At 42.6% G+C, this 20,715-nt stretch overlaps 1 protein-coding gene across 1 annotated transcript; it reads right to left on the bottom strand.

The window, feature by feature from the left end:
• Nucleotides 1–10,363: 10,363 nt before the first annotated feature.
• Nucleotides 10,364–20,383, bottom strand: LOC147883071 (uncharacterized). Its single transcript, XM_087399240.1, has 13 exons — nucleotides 20,068–20,383; nucleotides 19,561–19,740; nucleotides 19,335–19,471; nucleotides 19,042–19,243; nucleotides 18,701–18,939; nucleotides 13,652–13,772; nucleotides 13,408–13,552; nucleotides 13,150–13,292; nucleotides 12,810–12,982; nucleotides 12,364–12,705; nucleotides 12,200–12,255; nucleotides 11,909–12,111; nucleotides 10,364–11,814 (listed from the first exon to the last, which is right to left on the bottom strand). Exons 1-13 carry the CDS (start codon nucleotides 20,381–20,383, stop codon nucleotides 10,481–10,483), a joined length of 3,591 nt encoding a protein of 1,196 aa, XP_087255366.1. The 3' UTR covers nucleotides 10,364–10,480.
• Between the last annotated feature and the right edge of the window lie 332 nt (nucleotides 20,384–20,715).

Raw genomic sequence — 20,715 nt, 5'->3', positions numbered from 1 at the left:
CTAGTAAACAAGTAGAAACCTCTATCTACCATCAGTATCGATATCTACCGTTATGAGTACTAATTGCCAGAGCTCCGAACATAGATTTCTACGTATTGTAGACGATCGTGCATGTCCACATGCAATCTCTAACTTTGTATGGTCATCGAGCCCCTGCGAGGTGTAGCAATGTAGTTCACAAAAGCCAGAGTGTGGCTATTTGAAAGCTTGCATCACTTCCAAAATAGATAACATGCAAAGTGTCTTGAGTCTCAGTGAAGTGCTTCAACAGTTAACTATCAAGCAAGGAGGAGAACATTCTAGCGTAGTGGAGGAGAAATGGGATTCGAGGTCTGCGCCTCTCCCACACTCTCACTATGAAGTGAGGTGCACCGAGAGTAGCCCGCAGCTCCAAAGGTTACATCCCATGTGGGATCCAGGGACCAAATATTAGGTTCCTTGCTATACACCACGAGGGTGAGGATGGTAGCTTCCCTGAGCTTAAGTGAGCTCTCAACTTTAGCACGGTGGGCGAGCGTAAGGGCAGCGAGGAGCTTCTGCAATGTGATATCAGGGGCTTGGTGCATAAACGATGCTCTTGTGAGCTCATCCAGAGCGAGGTAAAGAAAGGCTTGATGGGAGATGGAGAGTGAGCTCGTGCCATTCACCTGGTAGCCTTCCATCAATTTAGGTGGCTCTGGAGGTGTGCTTTTCAATGAGCCTTTGCTACTGTCAGGGCTGGGCGGTCACGCCAGGCTGCTCCGCCTCCTCTCAAGAGTGTGAGTAAGTTTGAAAACTGGGCTTGTCAAAGGTTTGTTATAGTTGGTGCTAATGCTTCTCCATCTTTTCTTGGCATTGGGCTCGATGCTCTTTGGATTCTCTCAAGTGTTGGGTCCTCGAATGGCCGTTGTGGAGGTGGGAAGGCGACAAGGGCATTATGCACATGCCAAGGTCCCCAAGTACCTTGTACTAGATAGAGACCCTATCATATATTATTCAAGCCATTCGTTTCGGGTCTCTCTAATATTTACAAAGTTCATTGGGGGGTGGGTGGTCTAGGTGGTGGAGGGTCCAGGTCTATCTATATCCTAGTTCTTTTACCCTTATTCCAATCAAATCTCTCCTTTTCATTCCCCCTAACCATCGAACCCCCAATGTGCATTTCCTGGTATGCTTAATATGCTTATCGGATATCAGGGTCTGTTATTGTAACTCCGGCTATTGGGAGGGGTTACTCAAGGGTTTGTAAATGTCTTTAGCTCTCCCACTAAGCACTCTCCATTGCGGGTGTGCTATTTGCGGTCGATCTCATCTATGGGGGCAAGTTGTTCCATCCGTGCGAACTCAATCCGTACCTAGTCCCTGCCTTCTTAAGAGGCAAGTGTGTGTGTGTGTGTGTGTGTGTGTGTGTCACAACTCTTCAACTAGGCTTGGTTTGATTTGAGTCACTTTTGAGGATACCTGCATGATGTCCAACTATAATCCTCTTGCTACGTAGTGTTAGAGGTTACCACATTCTTCCCTCTTAACATAAGAGAAAGCTAAGTAGAAAAATTCAAATTCATGATTCGATAAATGCAGGAAATCCGAACGAATGATTTGAAGGGAGGAAAAAATCATGCAAAAAAGCGCTGACACCACATTTTTTTCATAAATTGACACATGATCTATTACTATTCGTATGAATAACTTATTTGTATGAATAACTTATTTGTACGAATAAAACTATATTAGAATGATTATGGGACTCTTTTCCTGTACCTAAGTTCACAATTTGCCAGTTTATCTTATCTCACACTTGGTTCCCTAGCCGAGCATAAGAGATCAAACAAGGAAAAGAAAGAAGGAAGACCCTCTAAGGTTGCAAAAGCAATCTAAAAGGTCTGAACTAAGATGGAATTTGTTTGTGGGAGTTCTAGGTTCTCTTTGTTGAGTTCCTTAGATCTCTTGTGAGAAATGTGGTTCTGGTCTTTGTTTGTGTCTATGAAATTTGTTTGTGGGAGTTCTAGGTTCTCTTTGTTAAGTGCCTTTGATCTTCTATGAGAAATGTGCTTTTGGTCTTTGTTTATGTCTATGGAATTTATTTGTGGGAGTTCGAGGTTCTCTTTGTTGAGTTCCTTAGATCTCTTGTGAGAAATGTGATTTTGTTTTGTGTTTGTCTATGATGTTAGAGTAAATTTGTTACTGTGCCTTAGTTTATTAGAACACCTAGAGTCTAATTCTCACACTTTATTTTGAATGAATATTTAATATTCTTTGAATAGAATGTGAGCATACAAAGAGTTTTTTTTTTGTATCTATGATTTTAGAGTTTTAAAGGAATAAATTTGTTACTTTGTATCTTGGTTTATTAAAACACTTGTCTCATTATTACACTTTCTTTTGAATGAATATTTAATATTCTTTCAATAGAATGTGAACGAATCATTCACAAGTTGAGTATATTCTTTCAATAGAATATGAATCCATGTCTCTCAATTTTCATTACGCATTCTATCGCTTTCTTTTGAATGAATACTTTATATTCTTTCAAAAATAATGTGAATGAATGAAATACAATTTGCATTTACTCATTCTTGCACTTTTTTTGAAAGAATATTTTATATTCTTTTAAAATAATTTTAAACAAAAAAAAATTATCCAGTGAGGATATAATCTTATGTGAATGATATATAATTATTGATGAATGAAAATAATCTTATTTTTTTAAATTGGTATTTGAATGAATGACAATTAATATATTGCATTCTTAAAAGTCCTTTTTAAAGCATATTTGTTGCCTTTAACATATTATGTATTGCAATATGTTTCTTTTGCATGGCAAATTAATTTTTTTGGATTATGTTTTTCTTTGCAACTTCAAAAGCATGGTGTACGGGTAAGATTTGTTCATATGTGATAGAGATACGGAAAGTGCATGCCTTAGTCTCCTTGGTGGAGAGTAAATATTATGGACACAAGTTCACGGGCGGTTCTACTCACATCAAGCAACATTTTCTCAAAATTGACAGTGACGTTGAAGCTTGCTCATGCAATCTGTCTGATGTTCTTCCATTATGCAAATCATATTTAGAGAAACTAAAAAAGTGGTTAATCCGACCTTGATAAGGAATCATCCAAGTCCTAACGTGAGCACTCAGGTTGATGAGACCATTGAAGGAGAAACACCAATAAATGTGAGGGGTGTATCAATACATGAAGGTGATGTGGATTTGCTAGCAAGCGGGTCGCAGGTGAGTTTTGACGTGACTAATGTCAGTCATGTAAAGAAGAGAAAAAGGGGAGAACAATCATCTATGGAGGATGGTTTTCTTCGACAACAAGTGCACAAAGGACACTTAAGATGGACAAAAGCTTTTGTAAAAAATGGTATACCATTCAATGTCATGAGAGATGAGACGTTTCGTAATGCCTTGAAGTCATGTGCTAGAGTAGAATTTATTTTGCCAGAGTATATAAAATGCATATGGATCATCTTGATAGAGTCAAACAAACTGTAGCGGACTGCTTAAAGAAAAAGATATTGGATTTTATTCCTACATATGGGTGCACTCTTGCTTTTGATGGATGGACTAGCAAGCAGGCTAGACCCTTGATAAATGTAATGTGCATTACTCCCAAGGGAGCAATGTTTTTGGAGAGTATTCATACATCTCTAAAAGAAAAAACTTCAGCATATATTGTAAAAATATAGAAAAGAGCAATTGGTGGCAGTGAAAATGTTACTGCATTAGTAACAGATAATGCATCGAATTATAAGACCGCTAGTAAGATGATCATGGCCAAGTATCCCACTAACATGGGTGCCATGTGGTGCTCATATTCTCAACTTATTGTTGAAAGATATTAGACAATTGCCATTTGTGCAACCAGTGCTACAAGATGCTAACGTTGTAGTGAGTTTTATAAAGAGCCATCAATACTTGCATGCAGTATTCAGAGAGCACTCTATGAAGCAACTAAGGTAGTTTTGCCAAACTAGATTTGCCACTTCTTTTCTTGTTCTTGCTAGATTGTTGGAAGTGCGTCAAGCTTTAGTCGAGACTATTACTGATGGACAATGGGAAAATTGGCTCGAGAAACAAACGCAATATGCAATACCAGGCAGTAAATGTGTACTGTGGAATCATCAGCATTTTGGAAAAAAGTAGAAAGAATAAAAAAAGGTATAGAGCCATTTGTGACAGTGTTGAGGATGGTTGACACTAATGCCTTTGTTATGGGTAAAGTGTATTGGAAGATGTCCAAAGCAATACATGCCTTTGTTATTGGAAGATGTCCAAAGCAATACGTGCCTTTGTTATGGTTGATGCTAATGCCTTTGTTATGGCTAAAGAATTCATGCACTTTGCACCTAGGAAAAAGCAACAAGTGGTATATTTAGCCAATAAGAGATGGAAGCAAATGCATGCCCCTTTGCATGGAGCCGCATTTGCAATACATTCACAATATCAAATGCACACTCAATCGCAAAATCCAGAAGTCATAAGTAACTTTCAAGAGGTTTATAAGAACGTGCTTCCAGGAGATAAAGGCAAATTGGCCTACCAACAAGTGAGGCATACGAACCATGAAGGCTCTTTTGGAGATCCCTAGAATCTTGATGCTATTAAGATGACGATTGCACCTACTGGGTGGAAGTAATATGGTGGAGAGGCATTGAAGTTACATGTTGCAACACGTGTGCTCTTTGTTGCGACATCATTGGGTGCATGTGAGTGAAATCGGAGTGCATACAATTTTATTCATTTGAAGAGAAGCAATCATTTAAAGCCATCAACAACAGCTGCAGATTTAGTTTTTTGCTTTGGGAATCTACAACTGTTGAAAGGGTCCAATGTTGCAGCTAGGGCAACAAGCGAAGCCGTTGTATTGAGAATTGTTGGGCAACGATTGACTACAGAAATAGTTACCAAGGATGCATTTAGTGAAGAAGAAGAGGAGCTTGAGCTACTCAGTGACAACAATAAATTCGAGAGAGAGACAATATCGTACCTGTGTTAAATGCAATACAAAGTGTTGTATGTTACACATGAGGGGATGGATAGAAGAATATGTTATGTGATGGAAGAGCCATATGTTCATATCCATCTCATCTCATTTTGTACTTGGAAGCGAAGGGATGAAGCTCTAAATATGTAGGTTGGTATGTTAAATGTGAGGGGATGGATAGGAGAATATGTCAAGCAATATGTTTGGAAATTCATATTACAAATTGTTTAGGAGATAATCATTTGTTGGTCTAAGTCCTTGGTGGGGACTAAGTTATATGCTGCATCTATGAGCAACATCAAAAACACCACAAAAATTAGCAGTGCTTGGACAACTGTTTAATTGTGCCGACTTTCCTTGAACCGCAAATCGTCATAGCTGCCCAATTAAGGCTTTTGCAAGTCCAATACTAGCAAATGGTCCACAAATGTCTATAATCTTCAAAATGTGGTGGGACATTGCGTACACATCGTGTGCAAGGTCAAAAGGTGGGAGATTGGTGCACAGGCACTCCATAGCGGCATGGTAAAATATTAGACAAGAAGTTTGCACAGTGTTGGGACTGTTACTAAGTAATGATAATGTTTGGTATGCTTGTCGATGTCATCATTCCCCAATCACAAATGCCTAGATACACTTCCTCAAAGAAATAGAGCATAATGTTTTGAGCATGTAAATCATTACATAGGACATTGTGTTGGTGCATGTAATGAATAGTGTGTACAAGTGCACTTAAAATATCAAAAACATGCTGATGGACCCGTGGAGCTCTAGCGAGCATTTTTGCATCATCTCTGCATCCCACCAGAGATGGTCACTTTCTGTCATGTCCGAGGTAGGCCAGCCATCTTTCCAAATGATTTTCGTTCCAAAACTAAAATATTATCATTGGATTATCATCATGTACTAGACCTATAGCTCGAATGATGCTCGGATGTACGACATCGCCCAGGCATGTGACTTTCTCTAAGGCTTTTGCCTTCAACGCGTCGGTAGGCACAGAGTGCTTCGAATGATGCCCGGATGTACGACATCACCTAGGCATGTGACTTTCTCTAAGGCTTTTGCCTTCAACGCATCGATAGGCACAAAGTGCTTCAGCACATTACAAGTATAAATTATACGTGGATCAAATGTTATGATAAGAAGATTGCACATGCTGATAGTTCCACGTGTGCCTATGCCCACAGTTGCATTGGGTATGAATCGAACATCACGTTGTTGAAGCAATATGGGTCACACAGGTGTTGCTACTTGTGCACGTTCATGCAAGCCATGTGATGCAGGTGGTACTTCTGTGGGCGCGTATGAAGGCGAGAATGATGTAGAGGACACCCTATCAACACATGCAGATAAACTATGCATTCCTAGTACATACGAGTATGAAGGAGAGGAAAATAGGTCAACCCGTGCGACAAGAGGCTCAAACGGAGATGCAAAAGAAGTTGTAAAATTTGGGCATGCATGTGATGGGAGATGTGAAACAAGTGGAGAAATTGCTTGTGGGTATGGAGATGATGGGATCGAATAGGAGAGGCCCTGTACAAGAAGAAAAGAGATACGAGAGATGGGTTGTGGTGGATGCATTGGTGCATATGTGTGGCGTGGCTGCAATGATGGTTGTGGTTGCCATAGTGCTTGGGGACGTGTGCGTGCATTGATGGAAGGGAGGACGAGGTAGTTCCTTTGCGACCCTGGCTTCTACAACAAGACCCTCCCACTTCGTGCCACAAGAGGTGATGTCTCAATCTATTTGACCAAGACATTGTCGACTCTCTAAGGTGAAGTGGTGCATAAATTGATCTACATATTCTATTGAAATTACATCGAAAATTTGTTCATGTAGGATCTTACACCATGGTCCTAGCCAAATTTTGTACACCACTTTCACCATTGTTAAAAGCTATCTTAATGATGTCCTGTTCAACATTCATTAAGACACATTCTCATTTTTCAGCATCTTCCTCTGACTCCGACTGAGATTAGAATGCTCAGACTTTCTTTTCTTACCCACGTGAGCCATCTAATATGCAACAAGCTGCAATACAAAATTCAAAAAAAAATTCAATGCCAAGTATGATAAAAGACTGAGTAAGCAATAACAATTAACAATGCAAGAAATTCCAAAAATGACCTAGGTATAGCCTCTCAACTAAAAGGCAACTCATGTAATAGACTACAAAAAATCGAATCACAAAAAAACACGTTTTTGTGTGACATTAAGTGTGTAACACTGAGTGTGTAACAGTGAGTGTAACACTGACTAACCATGGTCTTCACATCTAACACTAGGCTTCAACTGTAACACACAACTATCAAGGGACAGTTGAGTACCAAACTAAGTGTCTATGAGCACATCGCATGATATCAAACTTAGACTGCATTACATAACTCTCAAGGAGAGATATGAAGGCTAGAATAAGTATCTATGAGTACATCACACAACTCTCAAGAGAGAGATGAGTGCCAGAATAAGTATCTATGAAAACATCGCTAAGCTTATAGACTACATCACGATGAGTGCCAAACCAAGAGATCCTACAAACAAACATGTCTATTAAATTGAGACGAATAAAATGAAAAAAAATGCTTCAAGCATTTAAATTGTAAAAAATGCAAATTGAAGCGTTTTTTTCGAATTTAAAAAAAAGCGCACAAATTAATGCAATTTAGAGAGAAAGTAGCTTACGTATGATTCTTAGCCACTTCATTCGATTATCAACAATCATCTGTATTTTAGCATGGTATCAACTAAAACTCCCCTTGCCAATGATATAGAATATATGCGATGGAATTGAACCAACTAGCTAGCCCAAAGCTCCCATATGTAGTAACTTGAGAAATTATTCATTCTTTGAAATACTGCAACCCAACTCCTTGGCTTTTGACTCTTATGGATGGTTTAACAACTTGTCGAGTCTCACTATGGGATCACGACTTATCCAATCCATGACGATGGGTGGACTATGAGATCACGACTTATCCAATCCATGACGACACCCTTGCTTGGATTGTGTGTTAGGACTGTGGGATTGTGGTTGGTGCAAAACACACACACACACCCTTCCCCTTGGGGACTTTGGCTTCCTGGGGATGTGCCTCAATTTGATAAGCAATATAAAGCTTGGTTTCTGGAGTACCATGTAACATTGGAGCTGTTGTTAGGGCCTGTAGGGTAGCTAGTTTTAGTATTTATAATTTATGAGTCAATATAGCTTTTGATATGTGCTTGTGAGTGTAATTTACCTATGTTTTGTTGTTGTGTTGATATTGAGCTCTTGTTTTGCTTGGATTGTCCATGGCATCTATACTTTTGGTGTGTTCCTAAGTTTTTGTTTCAAACTAGTATAGATATTTGACATTGTCAACATAGATGGAGGTGCCGATTTGAATTTGTAATAAGTGTGTTTGAAATATGTTGTTCTATTGTCGTCAAGTTCTCCGGAGAGCAAGTGAATAGCATCGGTCTTGATTGCGTAATCGAGCATCTTTTCTTTGAGAACTTATACGTATTTACTGACTTTTCCTCGAGTATCGTATGGTTTCGATATTATATACCGTGTTGCCTTAACTTGCAATTCCGATGTTGTATTGTATCTTTTAAATGCATGAAATGTTTTTACATCCAGTGATTAGCATTCCTACCTCTGGAGACACGTTGCACATCGTGAGGCGGCTCAGTGCTCTACTTCTAAGGCTCTTGTTCATCACGTTTGGCTTGTGTAATCCGCATGTCTGCATCATTGTGGATACAATTGACGCTAGTGTCTTCTTTCCTACTCGATTTCTGTTGTACCATACCTGCAAAAGTCGTTGAAGTTAGATAAGATTTCGTTTGAAATATCTAATGCTAGACTAATACCTTTAGTAGAATTAATTACATACGACACCGCAGGGGTTTAGAATAAGATGAAGAAACATGTATTTGAGATTCTGCTCGTTTTCACCAACAGATTGTGCAGGGTGATATATCTCGTATTGTTTGTGTGTCAAGACCACATCCTTGTCTAGTATTCTGCTGGTGGACGAAATTCTTCTTCTTTGTAGTGGTTGAGATCGACTTTGTAGTTCTTGGAAAGCATTCGTTGTACCTGCATGTTACTATAGAGGACGATAGGGGACTGTTCCATTTTCTGGCAGAAGACTAAGATGATAGAATGTCAAATTTTGAAAATAGAAAATCTTACTCGAGTATTCTTCGAGATGATCATGACCATATAGAAAGTCGAACCTTAGAAGTTTGTTTAGTTCCTCCGTGCATGCGAAATCTAGCTAGGCAATAGAATGCAAATCTTTGTTGCAATCCGCAAGGGGATGTTATAGAGAAATCGATGTTGCTGAGTATCAGACGTTCTTTGCTTATTCCGATTACATACGATTTGGCCTTGAACATCCTTGACTTACAGAGCGAGTCATCGTACGTATAAGCGCTTGCTGGCTACTCTTAAATTTTCGATTTGTAGAGATGTTGAAAGCTACTTCTGTTACGCCTGTAAGTGCGATCCGTGCTTCTTGTTCCTTTCTTATTATTCGACCAAAGCACTTGTACATGTTCATGAGGCTATCGGAGGGATAGACTTTACCGTTGAGCTTGACGACTTGCACAAGGAACATCTTTAGCTGATTTTTGAGCTCTGGAATTCGATGTTTTCTATCGAAATCGTTGTCATATCCTTTTGCACGCCTCCAGTTGTCGAACCTTTTGCGCGCCTAGTCATCGCTGTTGATCTCAACTCCCTTGTCAAGTTCATCGACAATATTCATGTATAGATCAAGAAATGGAATCACTGTTGTGTCTAGTCCAAGATCGAATGTAGCTCCAGAATTGTCTTCGCTTTGGGCGTGTGTCGTGGCTGGAGGATCTGCATTTGTGAGAGGTGGAGGAGCTTCATCTGGAGGGCAGAGATTGAAGGAGAGAATGTCAATCAAACATGGCGGGATGGAGAGCAACTGAGGAGACGGAGGAGAATGGGAGAGAAGGGCAGGTTGCATGTTTTTAGTGGTGGAGGTGATTGTATTAGTGGGAGTTTGAGTTCATGATAATTACACATGTGAGTTAAGTGGTTGTTGACGTCTAGTTTGGCACGTATCTCGATTAGGGTGAATTACGTTTTATAAAGTGATCCGCTGGAACGGCCCAGATTTAATCTAGGGAAACCTCGGGAATTTATGAGCTTCTCAAGCTCTTTGGATATAAATGAGTTATCACTAGACCACTTCTGCCTTTTTCTAAATCCATCCTAATGATGACAAAAAAGATTCCCATGCTAACCCAAGGCCCTAAGTTTTGGCTGAGCGCTGGCAAAATCGAGCGTATATATCCAAGCAAGCCGTGTGAACAGGTGAGAAACAATACTACTACAAGACACCTTACACAGATCAAGTAGTTTCAAATTGGACCTGAAATGAAGATCCAAGTTTTCATGTCATTGGTGTTCTGTTGGTGGGAGAGGTCAAAATGGAAGTTGGAGATCTCTAGAGTCCTTCAAAGTTCACATAACTAACTAGACTAGATGTTGGCAACCGCTGCTGCTCTCGAGGGAGAGAGCTCTTCTGGAGACACTTCCAAGATGCCCAGCCCAGTTGAATTGCCATCTTCTTCTTCCTTTTCCTCTCTCGGCATCCGCCTGAAGCTTGCTCGTGCAAGCTCTCGCAGCAGCTTCAATTCCTTGGATGATGCAGCAGCAACAGGGGCCTTGCCTCTCCTCGACGCCATCTCTAACCTGATCTCCGAGATCCCTCCCTCTTCCTCCTCCTCTTCTTCTTCTTCTACTTCTGCCGCTGCTGCTTCTTGCACTGCTACTGCTCCTAATGCCTGACCTCGAAAGACCTCACCCTCTGCTGCTGCCCCTCCCTGCTCTGCCCTCTGGGATGCTGCCGTTCCTGCACCTTTTTCTGTATTCGCGCTCCCCCTCTTGCCCTTCCTCGGAGCCCCGTTGGAACGAGGCCTAGGCAGAAGCTTCTCCCACATCCCGCGAGGTAGCACAGGTATTGCCAGACCTATTGCCACCATCTTGAGCAGTAACCCCAGCGAAGCTTCCCGCATCCCCCGAGGAGCAAAGGCCAAGAGCTGCTTCACCACCGCATACCACTCGTTCCCCACTTGCAGCACGAAGCTTATTACGAAAAGCACGATCATAATGGAAGCTACGCCCTGGTCGCCCTGTACTCCAGCTTCCTGTCTGCGTACCAATGCAAGAGCTACTCCGAAGATGCCTGCCTCGCACAGCAGCGAGATGGTCTCTACCGTTTGCACCGCTTTGCTAATGTAAGGCTTGAAGATTGTCAGATACAGCAGCTGAACGAGCGTGAAGCCTAGAACCCACAAGATCTGCCTTTGCGAAGACAGAGAACTTGCATACACTCCGAATGCAGTTCCCAGTATCACTCGCCTCGCCAGGTCAACCACTATATAAGCAGACCTGAAAGCGCCGAAGATCTGGCGAATTTTTGGCACACTGCCTGTCTCTGTGGTATCGTCATCAGAATACGCCGATCGAACGCTCTTCGTGCCATCCATGCTCTTCGATTTGTTGCGCTGTTGACTTTTCCTGAACTGCAACTTCGGAGGTCCTTTCCGATCCTGGAAGAGCAAGCCAAATCGAGCAAGGAAAGGCTGAGCCAGACCCTCCCTCAGCAGCCATTCGCCTGAAGCGTTGGAGCCAGCGATAACATTTAGCAGGTCGTTGAGGCGGGACGCGCGTTCGTCGTGCCTACTTTCCTTGTACAGCACCAACGTCCCTAAAAGGATCGCCACAGAGATGAAGAGTAACACGGACAATACAAAGGCAACAGGGATTGACAGCAGCAATACGCCAACGACGATGCCTGTTCTCGTTCCGCCTGTAATTCAAAAGAGCAAGACGATCAGCGAAAGGCCTTCGCGATTGCACTCATGGAAGACGCATTTGTTAAACTGACTGTGTTCTCTTGTAACCTCGTAGCAAAAATGCCGATGCTTGGCATAAGCAAGGCAGTGCTAGTATCAGAAGGAAGAGCTCAAAGCGAGGCACTAAGATGGCTCCATCGAGATGAGAACCCATCCTCCATCTGAAGAGGAGGTACGTCAAGACATGGAATAAAACAAGGCCACCTCCAAACACCCCCAGTCCCCAGATATTCTTCTCAAAATCTTCCCATCTGCAGAAAAAAATGAATTCAAGTCATTCCGGGAGCACAAGAAAGGACGAGAATGCAGGAGGATGCAAGGAAGTGAAACGTTTTCTACCCGCTGTAATCCTTTCTTCCAATGGCAACTTCTGCCAAAGGCTTATTGCCTTGTCCCTGCGTTCAAAGCAATAGTTAATATTCAAGCTTGTGTAGACGATACGAGATGATTCAATCAGAAACAGACAGCCCGTCAAAAGTTCAACTTCTGTGTGGCGATCTAACCTCGAAGAAAGAACGATATTCCGACGCTGAAAGAGGAGACCCGAAAAGCGATGAGTTTGCACCAAGCTTCCTCTTTCGGTATGCCCAGCTGCCACGACTTTCTTCCATCGGCCGTAAACCGTGGTCGTCTATTACAGAAAGTCTTTCCTTGATCACAATTGACGAAGGAATCAAAGCCATCTCGCCTCTGTCTGGGTTGGAGTCCGACGATTTCTTCGCCCATGGAGCATTAAGACGAGGGACGAGCCATTTGAGCCCGCGTGCAGTTTCCTCATACTCTGTCGGTAAGTTCACCGCCAGCCACTCTGATAATGCGAAGACTTGAAGATGACTTGTCATGCCCTGAAATTTTGTAGGAAATCCACAGAAAACCACACAGATTTGTATCTCTTTCTCCTCCCGCCATCGACGGCTAACCTTACAGAAGCACAATGCGGACAAATTACCAGTAAATTCCTCGAACGGTCCGTATACATGGCGTTTCCAGCCTCGCTAGACATTGCGCCTGTAGCTACAAGGCTTGCTGCTGAAATGCAAAGAGCTCCAGCTGTGATGGACGTGGCCGCCATCGCAGCGGTGGTAAAAGAATACAAAACTACTGAAATGGAGGGAACGAAATCTGCAAATGGATTTCCAAGGCATTACTGACGACATCTTTAGATAACCTTTCGGAAGTACAATAATATATTTTGCATTTCTGGCTTTCCTCTCAGAAAACTTAGGATATATTTTGCAATTCTGGCTTTCCTCTCAGAAAACTTACGATACAACTGATTGAAATCTTACAGTGTCTTACTTGTAGAAGGTTGGATGCAACATTAGCATTCCCTGCGATATCGGTGGTACTATTTTCAGGTACAGATATGGAGAGGATGTCGTCGTTGCTAAGGACATGCAACAAATAAGTTGTTCTGGATGTCTCTTGGAAGCTACAGATTTGAAAAGCACCCAAGCACAAAAAAATGATATTACAATAAGAAGGAGAGGAGAACTAGAAAAACTACTTTGGATTAGTTGCATCATTTTCAAACCTGAAGAACCTGCCTTTTTAGAAGCCCTCCTGACACAAGGACGCCTGAGCTGCCAAAACCAAACACGGGCTCCGTAAACTGGACCAAGACAGCAACTGTAGTCCCTTTGGTGTTCAGAGGAGAAGACGTGCTTAACTTCACAGCTGGCCTCACAGAATCTGTGTCCAACAAAATGTATGAGCTCAGGAACCCAAAACGTGTCAAGATATAATGTAAGTTATGCGTCTGCTCTTGTACTGCTTGGACTGAATGCTTACCATATAAAAATGTCACAGAAGTGGTCGACAACTTCCTTGACAGATAGCTGCCTGCCCGGCTGACTACCATTCCTACGTCGAAATTAATTGTGACCACGTCCAGGTCTGAGATGTTTACTAGCTGCAACAAACATTAAGACAAAATTAAAAAGAATTAGCAGTAAATTCCTGATAATCTTCTATGGAAACCTTGATTTGTGGACGATAATTACAGGAGAAACATCTATCATGATGATAATAATGACTTTGGTATCTAAAAGACCGCAACTCAGGATTTGTAATATTCATTCGACATTGCAAACGAGTAACCTACTGTACGATTGCAGCTCCGGCCCTGAAAAGGACACCTCTGATATTTGATGAATGCTCTGCATTCCGTCTACCTTATGTAACGGAGCCTATCAAGTAACAAAAGATTGATACTCATTGCATGAAGCTTTGTTAGCACACAGGGAGAGAGAGTGATGATGATGATTTTATCTTCCACAGCGATCAAACATGGATGATGATGACTTTATCATCCACAGAGATCAACCAGGACACTAGACATTGTTTCAAAACTCTCGGGGAGGTTCCCCAGCCTATACATGTTTGTTTGAGATGCATGTGCATGCATCGAGTGCTAACATGTGATAGTGTTGTCAGTGGACTGTACTGCACAACCTCTCTTCTTCCATTGTTGGTATCTCAGAGGTTGTCGTAATGTTGATTGGTCGATCTGAGTTCTCCTGTATTCAAGTAACTACCAATGGCTATGTTGTTCCCTTGTCAGAGAGCCTGTCTTTGGGGTTATCATGATTTTGCTGTGTCTTTCCCTCATTAGAGACAATGTGGGACATTCCATTAAAGCGTGCTCTCCAGTGCCAGTCACACCCCCCCATCTCACGTCTGAAGTCGTAAGGCCTCAACACGTCCAATTATCCTCCTGATTTTGGTGGGCAGTTTTTCAGAGAGGTATGGCTGAGCCATCATGCAATCTTCAGCAAAAATCTGACTTTGTAATCTGGATCAATATGGAGCTAATAATAGGTAAAGCTTTCTCCATGATTCCTTGTCCTATTTCTCTAAGAGCTTCCTCTTCAACTATGCTTTCACTGCATCTGCATCTCTCTGAGAGAGGAGAGAGGAAATCTAACGAGTTACTCTAGCAGTTCCCCAAGGAGACCCAATAGGAATATGGAACTTCGTGGGATTCCCTTGTTATATATAGCTCTAAATAGCTGCTCCTTTGTGTTAAATGTGGAAGGGACAACTACCTTACTCTTAGATCCAAATCTTCTCATAATCTCTTCTTGGCTTCAAGATCGCCCCGCTTCACTACTCACTACCTAACTGATTGCGCTCAACAGAATCCCAAACTTCGTTTATGTGACTAAGGGCTTGAACTCCTAAGGTTCCAATTCATCTTGCAAGTTGCAACTGCTTCCACTCACTTGTAGCTTATGACTCCTTGAGTTTGGTTCACTACTCACTAAGCGACTTCGCTTAACATCGACGAGTCCCAAACTTTGTTTGTGTGACTAAGTGCTTGAACTCCCAAGGTTCCGACTTGCAACGCACTATGTGAGTGACTCCCTGAGTTCACTCAGAGACCTCAGCCCCAGACCAAGTTCTCAATGCTTGAGTGTGTGCACATATCCATGCAACCCAATCGAGGACTGGGTTAAATTGAACTGTAAAAGATCCATGACTGTATATAGAACAAGCTCCCTTCGCCATCGACCTTGAAGCTGCAAGGCAGTTCCACCAGTCCGTGGCTAGTGCTGTAATTTCCTGCAGAGGTCTTGACTTGTCATATACTCGACCTACTCGACCTTCGTTCCATGGAGTCTCAATGGATGTAATATCCGTTCAAACCAGGTGCATCAACCATGCCAACTCGATGACATGGCAGCTGTTGCCCATCAAAGACCAGCTCGATGGCATGTTAATAGTTGCCGATTGAACCCTGTTTGATGATGTGTCAACAATTGCCGATCAAACCTTCTTCGATAAGTGGGAACTGTTTATAGTTACACCAAAGTTGATGATGTGATATAGTTCAATAGTCACGGCTTGTTAGTCACAGCTAGACGATTGAAACTCAGATGTGGGGCAGAGATCTCTAACACAAACTGCATAGTTTGGATCATTTCTTTGGTAGGCACTGCACCATATCATGGTATGTGCATGCTTCCGCTTGTATGGTTCCAATATGGCATGTGCATGCTTCCGCTAGTATGATTCCAATCCACTTGGCTAAAAGAATATAACATGGGTCTTAGAGTACTCACAAACCTAGAATACGCCATAGAAAATGAGGGAGAGGATAGGATAGTCCGGGAGGGTGTGTACAAATGTTTATACATTCCAATGATACGGTAGGAGAGGATAGGGTTGAGGGCAAATGTACATTCCAATGATTCCAAACATTCATTACTATGTAATGCCCTTCCTTTGTAAGGGACATGATGTCCATTGTTCCTAAGGCCCATATCAAAAAGTCATGGCCCTCTTTATTCATTGGTGGCAGACCTTTTATCAAATCTCTTGTCTAGGTCTCATGTGTTGACTAGGCAATTTGAGCAGTTGTAATGGTACTTAAAGAAAACCTTTACATTCTCGCACATGGAAGCACTAGCAATTTACAAATTTTCAAAGGTAGCCTGCCAAAACAATGGATTTTCCAAAATTGACTTGCTCATCATGGCACTACTAAGGCAACATGACTTGCAGATTACTAACGTCAACCAGAAATGTTGCAGCTTTGGAGGTTAGATTATTAAGGCTCTCAAGCTAATATTGTAGCAGCACTTGGGGAATCGTAGATATCCACAACAGCAAAATATGTCGCATTACTAGACCTAGAGAGACTAGGGGAGCGTTGGCATCAGGACTGGTGAAAGCATTTCAAACCAACCCATTTACTCACTCCTCTACCAAGTGCCCAGTTCTAAATGATTGTGCAGGGTGCATAATGTCCATGGCTCAGTTTAGTGGGGCTGCGCCGTCTCAAGGAAGCATTACATGTCCATTCTTATTCCCTCTTGAGTGTCAAATACCTTCTATGCATTCTAATGGCATCCTTTCGCTACTCTCCAAAACCTCCTATGCTCATCAAAAACTTTATTTTGCATGCTTGGGACTTATCCCAAGGCTACCTTCCACATACAACAATTTTTTGTGGCAGTTTACAACATCTTGGGTAGCTCATTGCTAATATGTCAAGTTGCAGCTTTTTGAGCACAACTCACACCTGTGGCTGGGCAGTTCCAGAAAGTGGTGAAAGATGGGAGCAAGAAGAGCCCTGATGCATTTGTCCTATGACACATGGAGGTCTAGGGATATTTATTTTGAATAAATACCTTCTTCACCCATGCATCAACCATTTTCTATGTCGATGAACATAGCAGCTTATCTTCTCAAAATCAAGCAAGCAAGAAATGGCTTGGAATAAAACAAAAGCTGGCAAAAAAGAGCATGCATGCTTGGCCTACTTTGTAGAGTGCGTAGTGACTGCATGATACTACTTAGGTATTGTGTGGCTTAGCTTGAATTTGATGATGCCTCCTTGTCTCGAAATTGACTAGATGAATCCAACATGCCCAAACTCATCCTCTAAAAAATCAACACATTGTGCAGTTTCAATCTCATGACACGGTTTAAACCCTAACCTCCATCATGCATAGTAGGGACTAGCTACTAGGACATCCCCACTGATGTCATCATGCCATGCCCAACGGAGGGTGTAGACCATAGTATAAACATATGCTCTCACATACATATGCACACACCCACACATACTTGAGCATTCATTTATACAAAGGTCTTGTACTGAGTTTCTGTTTCGCTCTCCAAGGACAAAGGCTAACACTAAAGGTGAAGCTATTCAAAAATTATATCCACATTCTGTTCATTCAAGCTACAAGTTACAACTGTTTCTGTCAATACACGATTTCATTTTAGTCTGTCTCAAACAAGCATTTCTGAGAAAAAAAATGTTCAGAAAATCTCACTGATAAGACAATGCACCACTTATGATAGAAAGAATTTATCTCGATATGAGCCAGACGCAACATGTACAATGTACAAAAACTTCACAAGCTAGATTTGCATGTCTGTTAGTACAAAGGCACATATAACTAGATGAATCTAGGAACATGCCCAAACTCATCCTCTGAATACACAACACACACTATGACATCCTATGTTGTGGTTCCGCCATTACCTCTTTAAACCACGCAGGGTTGATTTGAGAGTGGTCCACTATGGCCTTGGTAAGACCCAAAATGTAAGATATTTAGCCTAAACATGCAAATTTTGCTAGCTTTTGTCCACAAAGCAAATGCAACCTCGCAACATTTTGACACCACCACCTAAGATTTTCTTTCACAGCCGTTTTGTTTCAGTCCTGAGAGAAAAGAGACTGCGATCAAGTATCACATACAACTTGAATCCACATCTCCCTTAATCTGGAGTTGCAAGAGTTGGACCTCAGGACCTGCCACTCATCGGATGCTGATTTACACTCAGACACATGCATCCTTCAACGGATCGATAGGGGCATATTCAATACATGCCTAATGACTACGCTGTTCAAAGAATGGAATCGATGGCATGGCCTGAAAAATTGTTGGCAACCAGAGAGCATTACACAAGACAACCCTGACCTGCTGAAAAGCTTCCTTCAACATGCTTTGCACATCCTTTGCAAAGCACACAAGCAAAATATTTACCAAGCAAACTTTGCTGGCTGTAGCAAAGAAGGCTTACTTCTAGAGTTATTATAGCTAAGTTGAAAGTAGGTTAGTCGCAGGAGAGACGATGAACCCTACAGAAATGGTTCAAGTCATTCTGAATAGACTAGGAGAGGGATTACACCGTTGTCAGAGCAATTCAGCTGCAGCTGTTGATTATAAGCTGACACATCTTTAGAAACTCTTCCCTCAATTCTAAACCCTCATCGTGAGATATTCAAAAACCAAACGTAATCGAGTATGAATGAGACCTTGGAAAACGCACGGATACTTTAGGATTCTCAGACCATATAGCCTAAGGAAAGTCACTTACTAGAAAACCAAATCGCCGATTTCCTCTGCTTTTCCTGCGTGTCGATACAAGGTTTCCTGTGCTAGCTTGCAAGGCGTTAATGAGGTCGTCGCTCGAAGTCGAAACTGGAATGTTGAAGTCTACGTAGATCTTGAGATAAGGCATGCTGTTAGTAGCTTGGACGGTTCGGTCTTGGCCGTTTATTTCAACTTTTGTTTCCGGGATAGCTGTCCACAGGTTGACGAGAAATGCCCTCCTGTCTGTCGCATCGTCGAGCAAATCAGTACAGCCAGACGAGTACAAAGAAACAGGTGGTAGGTAAAGAGCAATCAAGCACATTATTGTTATTCAGTAAATCATACCAAAACGAATGATAGCACTGGAGTTCCCGCTGCGCTCAAATCTATTGCCAGAAGAGTCGCTACAGAAGTGGTTAGCCAACAACAGAACCACTTTTCCGGTCAAATATTCGCGAGAGAGCTCGATGACGACACTATACTCTAAGTAGGGTCGCAGCACAGCTAAAGTTGATGGAACCACTTCACCAGCTCCATCGACGATGAGCTGTTTAAACACGGCCATAACACATTCTATAATATCCCATGTTATAGGGATTCAACGTATATAAGATTAAGTGGAGAGCATCGACACTCACGTCACAAGCAGCAACCGTCGCACATTTGAATCCCCCATTTCCAGGGCAAGATTCCGTCAGCAAAATGTTCACTGATAAGTTTGATGCGGTCGTGAAAGGAGGTCCAGCGTTGACGTAGGCTGTGGGGGGAGTCGAATCTGCATTCATCAGCTTCATAAGGAGTAGACATTTGTGGGCTTCATAGAAGTTCCTGTCTCTACAACTGAGGCGAAAAGTGAATATGTACCGATTGTCCAACGATAATCGCTGAAGAAAATAGGTCCGTTTTGTGTTTGAGCTGAAACCGAAAGCACATGTTGCCCCTCCACCAAGCCCGTATACAAAAGGAGACCGTTGTTACATGCTCGGTCATGACTGTTGTCGAGCTGAAGACAGACAAGAACAAGACGATGTGAGAGAGCTTTGACTAGAGATTTGGTGGTTCAAAGTGACTTTTTGCAGGGAAGAAATTGCATCGCGGAGGAAGTCGAATGAAGGAGCATCACGGCAGAGAGATCCAAGGAATAGCTGATCACACTCGCCCCGAAATGTACGACGAATAGAGAGGAGGCAGCGAATATGGTGGCAACAATACAATGCCTTGCAAAGAATGCGGCAACGGGTGCGTGCATGGAGGCCGCTCGAGTCCATCACGACGAATCGAAAGTATGCCGTGTTGTTGGATGTAAGCTCTTTGGGCGCTTCGGAGAAGACAATGAGCGAGGAATCTTGTGGCTGCTGAGGTGGGAACGACGAGGGGAAGCTTTGGGCAGCATCTGCGAATAGCGCAAAAGCTTGGGAAGGAGCAGAGGTGTCATGAGCAGCATAGACCAAAAGGGAGCAGGTGAGCATAGCGAGAAGCTGCATGGCCTGGAAGCTGGGAAAGCTGCAGTCGCAGCAGCTACGGAGGAAAGAGCCTGAAGACGGGGATCGCAATATTCAGGAGGAAACCTCTGGCAGTAGATAGCCACAAGCTCCACAACTCGAGGTAGAGAGGTAAATACAAATTTCAAGACGCGGGGCGGAGGAGGCTTCAAACTGCAAGTGTTTCGCAAAGTTGCTGCAAACATATATTACCGAGGAGGCTTGGTACCGAGGTTGGGTAGATGAGTGACAGAGTGAGAGCGAGAGAAGATGAAATGCATCACAGCACTGACTAGTCTGTCTGTCTGTCTGGCCTCTCCTCATCAGTCCTCCTGAGTCCTCGTCCAGGCTCCAGCCTTCTGGTTGCAACAAAGAGCCCAGCAGGTAGCTAGCTACTAGCTTAGCTGGCTGCTGGAGCCTGGAGGCGGGTCACACTTTAAAGCTCCAAGCCGTGCTCCATTTAAAAACGCATGGGATGGTAGCTCTGCTGCTGAGGATCACAAGCAATCGCCGCTCCAGCACGCAACATCAAGGACGC

This window comes from Dipteris shenzhenensis, chromosome 28 (assembly GCF_047967505.1).
Source record: "Dipteris shenzhenensis isolate YYH24624 ecotype China chromosome 28, Dip_SZ_1.0, whole genome shotgun sequence".
Lineage (NCBI taxonomy): Eukaryota > Viridiplantae > Streptophyta > Polypodiopsida > Gleicheniales > Dipteridaceae > Dipteris > Dipteris shenzhenensis.
The sequence above is the reverse complement of the archived record's forward strand: the minus strand, read 5'-3'. Positions and strand labels throughout refer to the sequence as shown.

Excerpts from the sequence above, each read along its gene's own strand:
- LOC147883071 (XM_087399240.1), bottom strand. The coding sequence starts at position 20,383 with ATGTTTGCAGCAACTTTGCGAAACACTTGCAGTTTGAAGCCTCCTCCG. Across the intron at positions 19,244-19,334 it reads CGACGGTTGCTGCTTGTGAC|CTCATCGTCGATGGAGCTGG; the intron begins GTGAGTGTCGAT and ends GTGTTTAAACAG. Across the intron at positions 18,940-19,041 it reads CAGTGCTATCATTCGTTTTG|ACAGGAGGGCATTTCTCGTC; the intron begins GTATGATTTACT and ends ACGATGCGACAG.